At 48.8% G+C, this 16,313-nt stretch overlaps 1 protein-coding gene and 1 long non-coding RNA gene across 2 annotated transcripts in view; one reads left to right on the top strand and one right to left on the bottom strand.

The window, feature by feature from the left end:
* ATRN (attractin) overlaps positions 1-1,610 on the bottom strand; it is an 87,617-nt gene extending 86,007 nt beyond the window's left edge. The window contains exon 1 of the mRNA XM_015862984.2: positions 1,182-1,610. Within this exon, the coding sequence (XP_015718470.1) occupies positions 1,182-1,507 (326 nt within the window). The 5' untranslated portion in view covers positions 1,508-1,610. The remainder of the gene's footprint in view (positions 1-1,181) is intronic.
* Positions 1,611-5,722: 4,112 nt separating this feature from the next.
* Positions 5,723-12,341, top strand: LOC107314080. The gene is made up of 2 exons (XR_001555294.2): positions 5,723-5,814; positions 11,015-12,341. It is a non-coding gene; the product is annotated as an uncharacterized LOC107314080 (long non-coding RNA).
* The last annotated feature ends 3,972 nt before the right edge of the window (positions 12,342-16,313 follow it).

Genomic DNA, 16,313 nt, shown 5'->3' with positions numbered 1-16,313 from the left:
ATTCCCAACCTATTTCCATGTGGATTTCCAATCTAGCAAGCTGTAGGACAGACACAGCCCAATTCAGCATCCCATTGCCACTAGAAATGGTCCCAACAGTGCTGGACCAGCACAGTCCAACCCAGAGATCACTCCTCAGCACCATATATACATGCTGTCTGAAAACACACAGGGCTGCTTTGCCAAGAACCACTTTTTAGCCATTTCTCCCACCCAAAAAATGTCCCAGCCTGGAAACAATCCCTGCACACCAGCCCCAATGCTGCTGGTTCAGTTCTGTCTTCAACCCCACACAAACCCATCCATCGCTCCCCTGTCCCTCCCCAAGAGCCAGCACTGCTCTTACCCACCCTAAAAGCTGCATCTCCCCCCCCGTGCAATCCTCTCTCTCAGCCTTAAGCCTTCCTGCCCCATTGCAACCTGCTGCTGGCTGGATCCTGCCCCTACCCCACTGCATTCCCCCATCAATCATCCCCATCTCACTCCCTCTCCAGCCCTCACATAAAGCAAACACAACCACTCCTGATCCACTGCTACCATCTCCCACTTCTCCCCACAGCCCTGCACCCACCTCCCACTGCTCCCAGACCTTGGTAGGAACACCCAAACCTCCAATATCCCCTTCTAACTCCACTACCAACCCTACACCTACACCCCACTGCCCTCATAATGCATTGCACAACCACCCTCAGAGCTTCACCACCTCCGTGAACCCCCAGACAGGCTCTTCACACCCTTCAACCCCACTGTGAACCCGTAGATGGGCTTCCTGCAACTTGGAAACACTGAAACCCAGCCCTCACACCCTATCAACCCATTTGCAAGCCACTAATTCTGCTCCCTACAACTCGTGAGCACCTATCGCTTGTTCCTTACACAGTGGAAGCCTCCGAACCCACTTCGGAGCCCCCAAATGGACTCCTGGTCCCTTGCAAACCCCTTTAAAACACACTTAATCTACTTATGCCTTGCAAGACCCACACCCAGACCTCAACTTGAGGCTCCCCTGCCCCCACACAACACCTCCTCGTGAGTCCCCACATTGGCTCTTTGTGCCTTCCGAGCCCCCTAATCCCCCCCCTCACACCATCACTCATCTGAGAGCCCACAAACGACCTCCTCACTCCCCAGCACCCCCTTGGGAGCCCCTTGGGATCCTATAGACCCCCCTTAATCCTCACCTGAATCGTCCCCCGCAGTGCTGGCACTGATCTCCCACCCAGCCGGGCTGACACTCGCACTGCCCGGTGCCCGGTTGGCACCGCCCGCCATTGGCACACGGTTTGTCGCATTCTTTCGCCGTTCCTCCATCCTCTTCCTTCTCATCGGCGGCAGCGGTGGCGGCTGGCCCTAATCCCGGCACGGCCGGTAATAGCAACAACAACAGCGCTAACAGCAACCTCTGAGGCCTCCCAACCCTCCAAGCCGGGCCCCGCCGCGCCATCTGCCGCCGACTCCGACTGCGGGAGGAGGGGCGGCCGGGGGGCGGCGGGACGACGAGGACCATCCGCCGCCGGGGAACCTCCTCCTCCCCGGGACGGTGGCCGACGAGGGGTGGGGGATGTTCCTCTGTTACGGTGGCCGAAGAGGAGGCGACGGGGATGGGAAGGAGGGAGGGGAACCGGGAGGCGCCGCCGGGCTGCGGGCGATGGCGTCACGGCGGGGCGGGCGGCTCGTCCCGCCCTTTACCTCAGTGAGGCCGTTGTGGGGTCGTCCGTTCGTTGGGGTTGATGTGAAATAGGTGTAGAAAGGAAGGAAAACTGTGGGAATCAAGTGTTGTTTCTGCATTTAGGATAAGATAAGAGTATTTTATTTCAAGGTCTCGTTATATAAGTGAAGCAATTTGTTGTTATTAGGTAGAAGTCGCAGGTATGAAGACTGCAGGTCCTGTCTGTCCAGCTGTCTGAAATAGAACTACTGGTTTTTGGTGCTGGATAAATAAGACCTGAGTAATAAAGGATCCAAAGAGGAGAAGTTAAAATAATTAACAATATGCCTGTATAAACTAGCAACAATGTATGTATTAATGTTTTGTTGTACAAAAATACAAGTCGTGACATACCTAAGGACTGGAATCACACACACACACCCCAGAATGGAAGAAGCTTTGAAGGGAATCAACATATCAATACGATAAGATACCGAGACATCGGTATCCCAGTCACTGCTGCCATCACAAGATGGTTTGGGTTGGAAAAGACCCTTAAAGGCCTGTCTGGTCCCACTCCCCTGCAGTGAATTGGGATGCTCACAGCTCCATCAGCTGCTCACAGCCCCATCCACACTGACCCTGGTCGCCTTAAGGGGTAAAAATACTTTTTCCTTTATATCCAAGTCTCATAATTTGGGTAATTAACACCTCGTTTCAACTATAGAAAATTAACAGCATCTGAGAAGTGTTTTGTGTTGTTTTGTTTTAATGGAATGAAATTTTGCTCATATTTTCCCCTATAAAAAGGGCCAGCAGGGTTTAGGTCCAGCAGTACAGAGTCACAACAAACCAGACACAAATTGCCAACTCACTGCCTTTAAGTGGTTCATTTGTATATACAAATCAAGCTACCAGCTACCTGTGCTGAGAGAGGCTCTTCAGTGGGAGCTTCAGTGTCTTCCAAGTAAGTCACCAGGGATACTGAAAACACAGGTATTGAGCAGATAGGAAAGAAAACAATCTTAAGCCCAACCTTAGAGCCTCCATCCTCTGCCCAGATCTGCCCACCTGTATTTATCAGAGGGAACAATTACTTTTACTTTCACAACGCCTGCTTGCCCCTCTCTTGCCAAACACAAGGGATGAAAGTAAAAACACTGATTGACGGGATGAAAATAAAAACACTGATTGACGCAATGAGAATAAACAGTCTGTTCACATCCTCAAGTCGAATTTCACTGCGTCAGACTTAGAGGAGAGCTTTTGTGCTACGTGGTTTGTAGCTACACGGTTTACATTGTGCTACATGGGGATTTTTTTCAACCTAAGCTTGTTATGACAACACAAGATGCCATCTCTCCTTGTATCTCTCCCTACCCTTTTCCTATAGCAGCTTGTTCCTTAAAATTGATAAATCAAGAGAAGAATAAATCTACTAAACAACTGAAGGAATCAGATGTGTGCAGGAGTGAGTCGGTTGGTTGGTGTTATCAAGCCAACTTCAGCTCTTAAATGAAGGGTTAAGAAGGATCAGCTCAGCTGTACGGGATCATCCGGAGCATGAGAATAGGGTGAAAGTGTTATCACATCAATGCACGCTGATCATTCAGCTCCTGCAGCATTCATCAGCTGCCGGTGGCCATTCTCAAATGCTTCAGAGAAGACTAACATCCGTCAGCGTTGCACAACAGGAGAAATCCTTTCCTGACCTTGTTAGGGATCACACTGTGCCCTGTTGCTATCCGGAATAAAACATTAACTGTGGGAGATCATTATTGTTAAATTAACTTTAATCTGTCCAGTTTTAACATGTGAATAACGTTCCCAAGGTCTTTTTGTATGTGTGTGTGTGTCGAGCAACTTTCCAACACACAAATATAGGTTGGAAGGGGAGGGGTTTGGTTATCTCAGAAGGCAAGCAAAGCTATTTTTGTTTTGGAAAGCAGAAATACTTTGTAATAGATGTACTAGAATGATTAAAACGCCCTTTCCTGGCAGCAGGAGCTGCAAGACAATGGTGTTTTTGCAAACCATGCGTAGCAAGAGGAGTGAATTGAGAGACAGAGGAGTCTCCTTATCACAGCAACAAAAAAAAACACAAGTCATCAGAATAACACTTGGGTGACTGTCACACAACTTGAAAACAAAAGCTAATTGGTAAGCAAGGGTTTATTTGGACGCTGATTGTAAGCAAGGCTGCAATGGGCAAGTAGCACTAGCACTGAGTTATAGTTGCGAGGAGCTGCACTCGCCCCTTTTTCACTCTTGCTGCCAAACTTTTATGACCCTGTATGTTGTCACTATACTTAAATTAAATACATATTTACTCTGCACATATTTGCACAGTGTCTAAGTCGAGTTGCTACCCTCTTCACATGCCCAATGACAGGATAGCCAGAGACACTCGTTAACAAACTGGCCTCTGGGGTGAAATTATGTCCTCGTTAAGAAGACTTCCATTGATATTAATAGGATCAGACCATCATTGCTGAGGGCTGAGTCAGGGTTGGGCTGGGTGTCTTGGGAGTGTAAACAACGGAGCTGCCCTGCGAGGCCGGTCCCTCGGCCTCTTTATCTCTGCAGCTCCATTGGGTCGAGTCACAGCAATACCTGGGGTCAAAAACCACATGAAGCCACAGCCCCAGCACCACCTTATAAATACATTTTTTTCCTTCTGTTCAGATGAGCCCTGCTGAAGGACTGAACTCCAGAATAACTCCCTTCCCAAGGGCCTGACACCAGCTGTTTCCAATTAGCTGCCAGCCCAGCGTCACCAGTTTTGCTATTCCTCACCCAACATGACATTCCCACCCTGTGTTCCCAAATCCTCCCTTCACTCAATGGCCTTTCCAGCTGCCCTTGCTAGACCTGGATCACACCAGTCCAACAGCGTGTCCTTGCTGCCCACCCTAACACCCTCCTTGCTCTACAAAGAGCAGGAGAAAGGAAAAGAATATCCATCCATCCATCACTGGGTATTAAATGTGGAGGTTGGTGGGGGGCAGAGTGTGTGTGATTGGAGCTTGATGATCCTTGAGGTCCCTTCCAACCCAAACCATTCTATGACTATGATATTCTAGGATTCTACGATCATTCATCCACTCATTATGGCACATATAGACACGAGCTTGGAGACTGCTAGAGTTCTGGTTTGATTTCTCTTTTTCTTTCTCTAGATGTGAAAGTAGTGACCAAAGGTCTTTAGACAATATGCTTAATAAAGGGCGTAATGTAGTAAATAAAGTGCTGCAGGGGGACAAAGGTCTGATGAATAATGATGAGTAGCTGTAAAATACTTTGTGTGCTCACAGATGCTTTAGATCCTTTTATTTCTAGAGTCGGGGGAAACTCATAATAAAACTTCATTGTGGCTGCAGAAATTCAGGCAGAGAAGAATAGAATATTACAGAGCTGTAGTCACACTGTAACAGGCTGTCAATGTCCCATCCTTGGAGGTATTCAAAGCCAAGTTGGGATGGGGGCCCTGGACAAGCTGATCTGAAGGGGGCAACCAGCCCACAGCAGAGTGTTGGAAATAGATGATCTCTACGGTCCCTTCTAACCAAAGCCATTCTATAATTTCTCTATCTCATTGAAAAGAACCCATCTTTCATGCTATACAATTCTGCAGTGCCACATGGCCCGGCTCAGTGGAAGGCACTGTGGTGGCCGAGTTACTCGCAGCACATCTGCTCTTGTAGATTTTCTATTCAAACACCAACCAAACCTGAACCAGCCTTCCTGATGAGACCGAACTTTATAAAGCTTTATCGGGATGACGTTTTGCTGCCTTGAGCTGCGTCTTTGATCAAAAGTGCTCCAGTTTCCAGCTTGTCTTGAAAGAGCTTTATGGAAAGATTTGTCCCATATATCTCTCCCGTGTTCAATGGGAAGATGTGCAGGCACTGAAAAACAGCATTCGATCGCCTCGAGTTGGGTGGCTGTGAGAACAGAGCGTGTGTTTGGGAGGATGTGGGTGTGAGTGGGGCTGGGACAGAAGTGTAAATTATTTACCGAATCTCCCTCTCTGTTGAAAAGGAAAAGTGTTGTTTGTAAGCAGTTATTCTTCCCAGTGCAGCCGTCCCATCCAGCCTGTTCTTTGCAAAGAGTGCTCTGAATACATCAGCCTTTTTCTGCAAGAACAGAGCAAAGTCCCCAGTGTGGTAAGTGACTGAAAGACCATTGACCAACGATACTGAATCAAATGCAGTCTGGGGAAAGCCTCCGTGCTATAAAAACAGCTCTGTCTGCTCTCCTTGCATAAGGGAGGGAATGGGGACATGCATTCAGAGGCAGCCCGGTACAATGTGGCACATTCAGCTGGATTCTTCAGGGCGTTTTGGGTAGGAACAAAGGAAAGCAAGGCAGTTTCGTGCATTGGAAACAAAACTCCAACGAAACAGTGAAGACGGGCTGGGCTGGGCTGCGTTTCTTTAGTCTGGGCTCTGGATTGTGTATCTCTGGGCCTGGCCCTGGGCACCGTCACTGTCTCCTTGCACCTCCCTGCAGGGCTTTATGGCCATGCATAGGATCCCCATGAACCTCCCTTGCTCCATGCTGAGCATCCCCAGCTCTTTCAGCCTCTCCCCACAGAAACACTGCAGTTCCTTCAGCATCACCAAGGCCGTATGTTGGGCACTCCCCATATGCCCTGAGTTCTCTGGGGGTCCAGAAACTGGCCTTGCCTTAATACCTTTCCCTGAGTAAAACTATGCTGCTTTAAACTGATTTAATCATGGGCTGGGTGTTGTGTTTGCAGAATCATAAGGTTGGAGAAGACAGTCAAGGTCATCAGGTCTAGCTGTAAGGAAAGAGTGGTGAGGTGCTGGAAAGGGCTGCCCAGAGGGGCTATGAGTGCTCTGCCCCTGGAGGTGTTCAAGGCCAGGTTGGATGGGGCCCTGGGCAGCCTGATCTAGTATTAAATGGGGAAGCTGGTGGCCCTGTATGCGGCAGCGGGGTTGGAGCTTGATGATCCTTGAGGTCCCTTCCAACCCAAGCCATTCTATGATTCTATGAGATTCTGTGTTGCCCAACCACCTCAACCTTGTTGGATTTCACCATAAGTTCCTCTGGGATCTGGAGCCTCCCGTTCACACAAAGCTTATTAATTCACCCAGATGTTTCCATGTGTAATTAAGAGCTTGAATGGTCGGACAGACTTCCGTGGGAGTGCCTGCATGTGTGGTTGAACTTGTGCCTGCAGTTTAACAAGAGTGAAACCTCCTCGTGCCCTGATGAAACAGCACACGGTGAACCTGGTTCCAGGTTGCATCAACTCGTCCTACTTCCTCCTATTGCGACGGGACAAACCAGTATGTAGTTACTGATTTTAAACCCAGGTTTGAAACCAGTTCTCCAAACGCCTCTTGCACTCCAGCACAAAAATAGTTGTGCAAAGCATAATTGGTTTAATAAAGCCCAGTGTGGAAGCAAGCATTGTGTTAGAAACAGTGTGAATATCACCGGGGAGTGGGAAGCAATTAGAAGATACATAGGGGGATGCACAAATATACAGAGCACACATGGTGTATGGGGATGTATTTGTCTTATGGTTGGAACAAGCAGAAGTGTGTGATCAAGGGAAAGAAAACACTGAGATTGGAAGGCATCACCAGGTGCAAAACCCCTCCCAGCCCTCGGAGCAATGCTTGGGGCTTGAAAATAAATGGTCACCACCTCTGGCCACTAAAGCAAGATTAATAGTTCCACGCTACTTAACTCCAGCACAGCCATCAATACCTGCATATTACAGGGCTTAACAGAGGATTAAACCAATTTTATGAGTGAGAGAAACTTGGAAGGAGGAACGCTCGCTGTTGCACTTATTTAAGTCAGTGTCACTCCTCCAAGAGCACTATGAGCAGGGCGTGGGGTTTGAGGGAATAAACTGGGGGTGGATGGGCTCTGCGTGGAGGAATGAGGCCTTGCAAAGTCTGGAGGAGAGGGATTGTGATGGGAGAGAAAGGGAAGCTGAAAAGAACAGGGAATGGTTGTGAGTCCAGTGCAGTGTTGGAGTGATAAGCTCCAGGAACTGGAGGCAAGGAGGGACTGTGGCTGTGTGCCTCCATCCTGCAGCCCTGTAGGAGAGTGTTGTGCTCCCACCCCACCTGCAGCCCATGGTCTCACATCTCAGTGCCTCAGTCATAATGCTGTGGCATAATTCGAGGGCACTGTGCTGCAAAGTGAGCCCTGAGCAGCTGTTTGAGGCAGCAGAGTGTTTGGCTCAAGAAGAATATTGCTGTATAATCCCTCGGGCTTCTTGGGAGGAAACTGTGTCTCATTATAATCCAAGAAGAGCTGGGAGTTGGGTTTGGCTGGGTTGTTTTTTTTTTTTTTGTTTCTTTCTTTCGGTTTAACATTATTAAAATGTAAAATCTGTTGTGATTCATCCAAGGAAAAGCTCTGCTGCTTTTCTTCTGCTGCTCTGAGCATCGTTAGTGTGTGTGTCCAGTCTGAGCAGAAGCAGCAGGAAAGGAAGAGGGGCAGAGGAAGAGGAGAAACCCAGCCTTGTTCAGCATGTTCTGCAAATGGGGGTTAGCGTGGGAAGAGTGGAAATGCCTCGTGAATCAGCTAAAAAGCCCCTGCTCCTTGTGCACACAAAGGTGGCTGCTGCAGAAAACACGGGTGGAAAGGGAGCTCTTCAGCAACGAGATGCTCCCAAGAGGTGTCTTCAGAGCTGTATTGTGTGTTATAGAAGCAACCCCGGATAGAGGCTTTATCTGCATATCTGTGAGTCAGCTGGCGCTTGGTGCTGGGAGATAAATACGCTATTTAAGTACACACAATAATACCCACCTCGAAGGAGCAGCTTTGAGACTCAGACGATCGATATGACCAGCACGTTTGCTAACTTCATGCAGAGATCAGCGTGAAGGAGTTGTTGTGGTTAAACTCAGAACCGCTGGGGAGAGCCAAGAAAATGCATTCCTTGGCTGAACCGTGTTCCAGCGACGAGTGGGCGGTGATGGCCTTTGCAAAGTCATGAGCACTGTCCTTGCTCCAACCCAGAAGTGCTGCATCTGCTCTGTGTTATTGGATGTGTTTTCAATACTGCTGCCTCTGTCTCAAAGGCTGGGACTCATCTCTCATGTCTCATGAGATATTGACAGCGCGGGTGTCTCGATTTGAGTCCCAGAGGTTTTCTCTGTGGTCAATAGAGAGCTGTAGGCAGTTCAGTGGGGGATTTTCAAGAGATCTGTCTACATACGGCTGCAAAGGCTCTCTGACCAATCTGTATAGACACAGCACAGCAGATACCTTCAGGTGCCCACATGGATCCCACTCACATTTACCTACAAACTGAAGCACAGCAGTGTTGCTTCCCTATCAGAATGCTTGGCTTTGAATGAGGATGATATATTACATTTGCTCCATAACACAGCCTGAGCTCCAGGACTCCTGATTCAGATGCTCAGCAATGCCTTGGGCTGCTTGTGATGTGTCCTCTTTGCTCGAGGACGGTGCTCTCAGCAGTTTTCAAAGCTGAAAATTCCTTTTTGCCCGCATTTTGATTCACAATGAGGTCACCGGATCCCTTATGAGCACTGTGTCCCATCACTGTGATGGTGGGAACTTTCGCCCATACACCTGGGGACCCTGAGGAACACCTTATTGAGCATCCTGTTTCCAAAACCTACCCATAAAGCAAAACCACTGCTCTAGGTTTATTTATGCCTCTAGGCAACTCCAAGATGCAGTCATAAAACTGTATGTGTTATGAGGAGCCGTGGGAGGTCCCTGGCCCTTCCTCTGTCCCATGGCAAGGCTGTTGCACTGTTATAGACCAAGGGCACGGCAGTCTGCTTTGTGGTCACTGAGAGCAAACGCTGCCTGTGCTGTGAGCTGGATGGGAGTCCATAATGAATGTGGTGCATGCCCCATCCCTGGACACATTCAGGTCATCCTGGAAGGGACTCTGAGCACCCGGTGGAGCTGTGGGTGTCTCTGTTCATTGCAGGGGGGTTGGAACAGATGACCTTTAAGGGTCCCCTCCAACTCCTGCAATTCCATGACTCTATTCCTTGAGCAGGATGTTGGACCAGATGGGTCCCTTCCAATTTCAGCTTTAGGGATTCCAGGATGGAGAAGCCAGAGTCCCACATCACTTTCACTGACTAATGGTCACGTGTTTTCTTTGAAATACTATTGAAGCCCATCTCGTAATGAGACATATTGCATCCTGCCATTAGTTTTAAAAGAGATCAATGCACTTATAATGGCAATGTATTGGTGAAAAGAGTATTGGATTTTTCTGCTGCCGAGCGTAATGTAAGCATACAGCTGGTGGCCGAAATGGTCCAGTGCTCAATTCATTGAGGACATTACATGTGCTGTGTGTGTGTGTATAAACTTCAGCAAGGGATGTCCTTGTAAGCAATAGTGAGGAGAGAATTAAGGCAAAAGCAAACAAAAATACCAAACTCTGAGGGTCGCAAAGGATGCAGCTCATTGGAGAAAGGAATTAAAATGGAAAAGAAGGAGCTGTTGTTTGGTACGGGCTCAGCCTGCGAGGCAGGGGAAGGATGGAGTCACGAGGATGATGTGTTTGAGGGATGAGCTGGAAAATGACCCCAGCAGTGATGGTTTGTGGAAAAAGTCCCAGTGTGCTGTTGGAGAGGTGCCATAAATAACCCTTCCCCTCAGGGCAGCACACGTCCCTTCGGCTCACACAGAGATCTCATGATTGTGTCAAGGGACTCTTTTTCATAGCCGGGCACATGAAATATTTTGATGATTGTTTCCATTTTCCTTTAGCGAAGGATCTGCTTTAGGGCAAACGGAGCAAACGGCTGAATGGGTTTCACTGGGAGGCATGGGTTGGAGGGGAGGGGGGTGAGAGTGGGGATCATCAGGAGTGATTTTAGAGACACACAACAAGCACCCGGCGATAATTAAGTGCTGGAATATAACAACCTGCCATTAAACGTTGGCTTTGGAGTCCCAGCGGTGCTCGTATAGCAGTCTCAGTAATGGTGTCAAAGGAGGATATTCTCTGGGGGGATTGATGAGCAGTTAGAGCACGAAAGCTCCCCCACCAGAAGGTTATCTCCAGGAAATGTCTGCGAGCTCGATGGTTATTACTTAAATAAACAGTGAATGCCGCTGTTGAATATAAAACTTGTTACACTGTCTTATAAAAATGCCAGGATAGAGGTGAAGGGGAAATGCATCACTGCAGATAGCCAGATGCCAGCCTTTTTCCACATCCTTTGCCGTAGCTTTAACACCCAAACCCCTTAATTTGCACACAGACACCATGCTGTGATCAATGGGTGTCTGGCATCTGCGCGGGAGAGTGGATATTTCTGCAAGAGCTGCTCTGTCATTAATGTATTGTTCCCATTTCCATTCACTTTTTTACAGCTTCTTCTTCTGCATGAGCAAACAGACCACGATGGACTCCTGGCTGATGGGTAGAGAAGTTCAGAAAGCTGCTGGGGAACACACAGTCTACAAGTTGGGACTGCTGATGTTTGCTTCAGCCTGGTATCCCATAGTAGAGGCATAAGGATTAACCAGGCTTTGGAAGGGGAGCTCGTCTTGGTGTTGGGATGGGCATTTCTTTGGACACAAGGTGGGGTGAGAAGCCATCAGCAAAGGAAGGAGAACCCATTGGGATGACCAATGATGTCATCCCAGTTGACGACCATGCACTTAAATTGAAACGAGTGGCATTCAGGTTAGCCAGCAGAAGAATGTTTCTCAGGGCACGATCAAGAAAATGAAGCTCCAATATCAGCTGGGTGAAGAAGCCATTGGATCAATACACAAGACTTGAGATCCTCCACCCCGGCCCTGTGGATTTGTTGCCTTCATCCATTGTACATGTGGGCTGCTATAGCTGGCATAGCTCCCCAGATACAGTTCAGGTCATATTCACCCACTACAGAGTGGCAGAATAGGGACCAAGAATGTGGCCAGGAAACTTCAGGACTTCAAATGTGGCTTTTGAGCTCTGTGACTTCCTTCAGTCCCCGGCTGGATCTATTCTTGTGGCTTCCACTCTCTGCACACTGATTGCCTGCTCCGGCTGTTGCAGGGCAGAAAGGCAATATATCTGCCTTTCTATATACAGCTGAATTGGCCTGAGCTTTACAAAGCTAATCAGCCATGAAAATGCCCCTCCTTGCCATCCTGGAAGAATTGACTTTAATGATGAGAGACATTCTCTTTCCAGCCTGGTCAAAAGGGTAGGAGGCCTTCTGGGGAGATTGCAGCTTGTCCTTGAGATCATCCCATGCAGTCTGAGGCCTTGCTCAGAGCTTTCTTTTAACCCTCTCCTACCCTGCAGTCAGGAATTGCCAGAGCTGAACTGATGCACTGACAAAAGGCCTCACTTGCTTTGTAATTCCCTCTATGAGAGATCTTCTTTCAGCACTGAACTGCTGGTGGCTCCATCTTCTTCCTCCTCTCTTGCACCCACTTCGCTCCTGGCACCTTTGGCCATCAGGACTGGGTGCAGCAGATGATCTTTAGTGATCTTTTCCAACCTTAATGATTCTATGATTTTGTGATTTTACTTGTGTTTGGCCAAAGAAAACTGATGGGAAGGCAGCAGGTTTCTGGGTTATTTGTCCCACTGACAGCACAGGCAGAGTATCCTCTCCATGGAGGAGCAAGTGGTTGCCACTGTGGTGTCCCTAAGGAAACTGTGTGCAGTGGCTCGTGATGGAGACCCTCATAGAGGTAATAGCACCTATGGATTGCATAGCTGCACGGAATTGATGGGTATCCTCCTGCCTTTCCATCCATGTCACACACACACACAGCACACAGATGTGGATTTCTCTCTTGCCTGGCCAGTGCTGTTGCTTGTGCCTATGTTTAGATCAATGATGCCAGCAGAACCTTGCACTGCAAGCATCTCAGCTACGTTGCCATTTTCCCTCATTACTCTCTGTATTGCCCTCCAGCAAAAACCTTTCCTCTTGCTGTCAGTCTCCAAGCAATGCTTCTCCTAAATAGCCCAGTCTCAGCCCTGGGGGCATTGAGATTTCATAGAAACGATGGTGTGTTTCATTCTACCTCCCTACTCCTTCTGGAGAGCCCACAGTTAACACTGAGATAGAAAGAATAAGAGGGGAGTCAAGGGCTGAGGCTGTCCCATGGTGGTAAAGCCTGTTAATGAGGTGGTCAGGGATTGTTTAACATGAAAATGGTGATGCAGTGGCACAGACTGTCCAGAGAAGCTTTGTCTGCCCCATCCCTGAAGGTGCTCAAGGCTGAGTTGGATGGAGCTCTGAGCAATTTGCTGTGCTGGGAGGTGGCCCCGACCACGGGATTTAGGACTGGGTGGGCTTTAAGGATTCTTCCAACCCAAATCATTCTGTGGTTCCATGAACTGGCTTTGCAGCAGCATCCAGGGCAATGACCATGGAAGAAAGTTTCTCCTGTGGGGCTGTCGCAGAGGGGCTGGTCAGGCTTGCTGTGTGTTTTAAGTTGCTGCGGTCAGCTGTGACATCCCAGCCTGGATCAGAGATGGCTGAAGGTCTTAGTCCAGCAGTCAGATCCTTCTGGTGTCTCTCCTGCAGACCTACATCAAATCAATATCATGAACACTGAGAAAAATATTCACATCCCATGTAGCTGTAGAGAACAAGAGAGGAAGGGCTGACAAGCAAGCAGTGCTGCAGTATAAATCCTCGTGCTGCTGCTGCTCCTTTTTCCTCCACACTCTTCAGGTACAACAATTAACGCAGTAATGGGAGAAAAAAAAAGGTGAATTCAGCACAATCTAAAGACAAATCTTTCCAATTCCTCTGCAAGTTTTGCCCGGAGCTATCAGGGTCATGAATTTATGGCACATAGGAGCTCACTGTGTTTGCATGGAGGGTTGTGGTCTGTTTTGCCTCAGTGCTGTTCTTCAGGCTGGAAATCAGTCACCCTTTGCTGTGGGTCAGGAGAGAATATTCCCAATATAAATGGATTTGTATTACATAGAGATGAGTCCTGGAGGACTCGCCAGCAGAACGAGCCTCTGTCCAAGCAGTTCAGCCCACAACTAGCATGAAATGGGAAGGGAGGGGTTCGGTCTCCACCATCAAATCCTTCCAATATTAACAGGAAAGGAGGCAATTACTCACCACGACAGCTTTGTAATCTGTGGAGGCCACTAAACTCATTGCACAAAACTAGTGGTCGCTCCATGGAAATGATGCTCAGTGCTGCACTGCCATTGTGGATTCTGGTCCCTTCTTGGCCCCGATGAGTTCCTGCACTGATTTATTTAAGCTCGTGTCAGGTTGCTCAATGTCTGTAAGCCAAGCCCATCACTCCCCTGCCTCATTTTTTATGGTAGGACCATCCATCCTGCACTGACGGTATCATTTTATCATAGAACAACGTTGCCTGGAGCACGTCACCACCTTATTTTTCATCCACGGGTCATCTGGTTTTGTTTATCATTCGCTAAGAGGAAAGCATGTGTTCCACCATTTAGGTTAATTAATAGACAATGTCGCTCTTTAGGGAGTGAGGCTGGAAAAGCACATTGGGATGAGAAGCGTCGGTCAGATGGGTACGCAGCAACATGTGCTCATAAATCTTGCATCCCTGGATCTGTCTGCCTGCAGAGCGGTGTTCTCAGCTCTACAGGGCTTTAGCAGTTCAACCAAGGAAAGAAAAGCCTGCATTTATCCCCAATTCCCCATGTGAGCCCACGTGCTGGCAGATAGTCAGTGCTGGAAGGCAGCGGCGAGCTGCACATCTTTCTGCTCCAAATGGCATCTTTTCCATGTCTGGGCAGCCCCAACGCTTAAAGGATACAAACAAAACTCTGCCTTCCTCTTCCCAGGAAACCCAGCTCTGTAGCAGACTTGGACTTTTGGCAGCGTGTTCATCCGCTGGGCTCAGCAGACTGCCTGTAATCTCTGTGCTTCCCTTCCCTTTTTGGGTTGGATAGCAGGAAACATTTCTTCTCCAAAGGAGTGGCCAAGCACTGGCACAGCTTGAAGTAGTGGGGTCACCATCCCTGGAGGTGTTCAGGAAACATGGAGATGTGGCACTGAGGGATGTGGTCAGTGGGCATGGTGGGGTGGGGTTGGACTTGGGGATCTTAGAGCTGTTTTCCAACCTTAGAATCATTGAGGTTGGAAGAAACCTTGAAGATCACCCAGTCCAGCCATCCACCTATTACCAATAGTCCTCACTAAACCACGTCCCCACGTACAGCATCTAAATGTGGTTCCGTGATTCTATGATTCACACCATTGGTTTGGTACTTTCCTGTACCTTCTATTGTTGGACCGCAGGGCAATGGAAAACACAGAAGAGACCCTTAAAGGGAAAGTCCTGTGCAACCAGGCAGGAAATGACAGTGTTTTCTAGAGAGATTTTGAGGAACCTTCACTTTGAGAGGACACTTGTTTGAGCTTTGGGAGGAGCTACTTGCTTTCATGCATGCTGAATAAATGCTAACAGCCATGTGCAGCAGTGACTGCAGATGGAAATTTACTTGTGCACCCTCTGGTACACAAGGCCAAGCACAACCTGGTCCTCTCAATTGCACATCATCACGGAGTCCTGCAGGATTTCTGTCCTGCTGCACTGATTGATTGGCAGAGCCACATTGGGAAGAGCATTGCCAGGTGAAGCCAACTGTTCCTTGAGGCTCTTGGGCTCCACCAGCAATAAAAAAGCTTGCAGCAAGGATTCAGCTGGCAAAGGACGTTAGCAAAGAGAGAGGACTCTCTTCCCCCGAGTGGTATCATTGCCTGCAGAATGGCCCTTGTGTGCTTCAGCAATCAGATGTGACTTGAAGACACAGAATTAGGAGATCTGCTGGGAAAGAAGCAGCTATTTTCATTTGGAGGCCACAAAAAAAAAAGCGTTTTGTGACCACAGCCGCCTTACAAACAGAGGCCCCTTATTGTTTGCAGAGACATCCTTGGCAACCTTTCCTAGCAGCCTGGATGTGAACCAAGAAGGGCTTTGTGAAGCCTTATAAAAGGGCATTATGAGCAGGGGGCCCCACGGGCGGCGGGATGTGCTGGGGCGTTTCTCCATAGAGGGAAGAAGGATTCACCAGGAAATGTTCTATACTGGAGCCAGAGTGTCTTCGAGATCCCATGTGCTGGGATGGGGCCATTCTTCCACCTCCCTGCTCAGGGCTTCTTGCTGTGGGGTTGACTGGGTGAGAAGTCCAGCTCCTGGTGCCTTGGATGTGGGCTCCATCTCCTGGCTGCTCTGCAAACCCCGCTGCTCCCCAGCCCTGCTATGGGACGGGGATATCACCAGCAAGAACATCATTATCTGGACAGTTACTGAATCCAGATTTCCAGGTGGAAAGCCCTGTTTTGCTGGGGAAGCCATCAGCCTGCCTTGCACTGGTCTCAGAGCTCTATAGGATGCCATCAACCCCATGCTACAATCAAAAGGAGCAGCGTCATGAAGCCACTTGAATGCTTCTCCCCCTGCCCATACCCAAGGTTGGCCTGAATCTGGATGGGGGAGGGACGGAGAGGAGACAGGAAGAAGAGAGGAGAGGAGGGGAGGGAGAGAGGAGAGAGAGAAAGAGGGAGAGAGAAGAGAGGAGAGGAGGGGAGAGAGAGGAGAGAGGAGAGGAGAGAGGTCATGAGGCATGTGGAACGGCCATTAGCCAACCCAAGAACAAGTGACTGCAGGGGTCCGCAGGTGAGAATGGGAGTAATATGATTAATAGAGG

Source organism: Coturnix japonica, chromosome 4, assembly GCF_001577835.2.
Source record: "Coturnix japonica isolate 7356 chromosome 4, Coturnix japonica 2.1, whole genome shotgun sequence".
In the NCBI taxonomy this organism is placed as follows: domain Eukaryota; kingdom Metazoa; phylum Chordata; class Aves; order Galliformes; family Phasianidae; genus Coturnix; species Coturnix japonica.
Note: the sequence above shows the minus strand (reverse complement) of the source record. Positions and strands in the feature narration are given on the sequence as shown.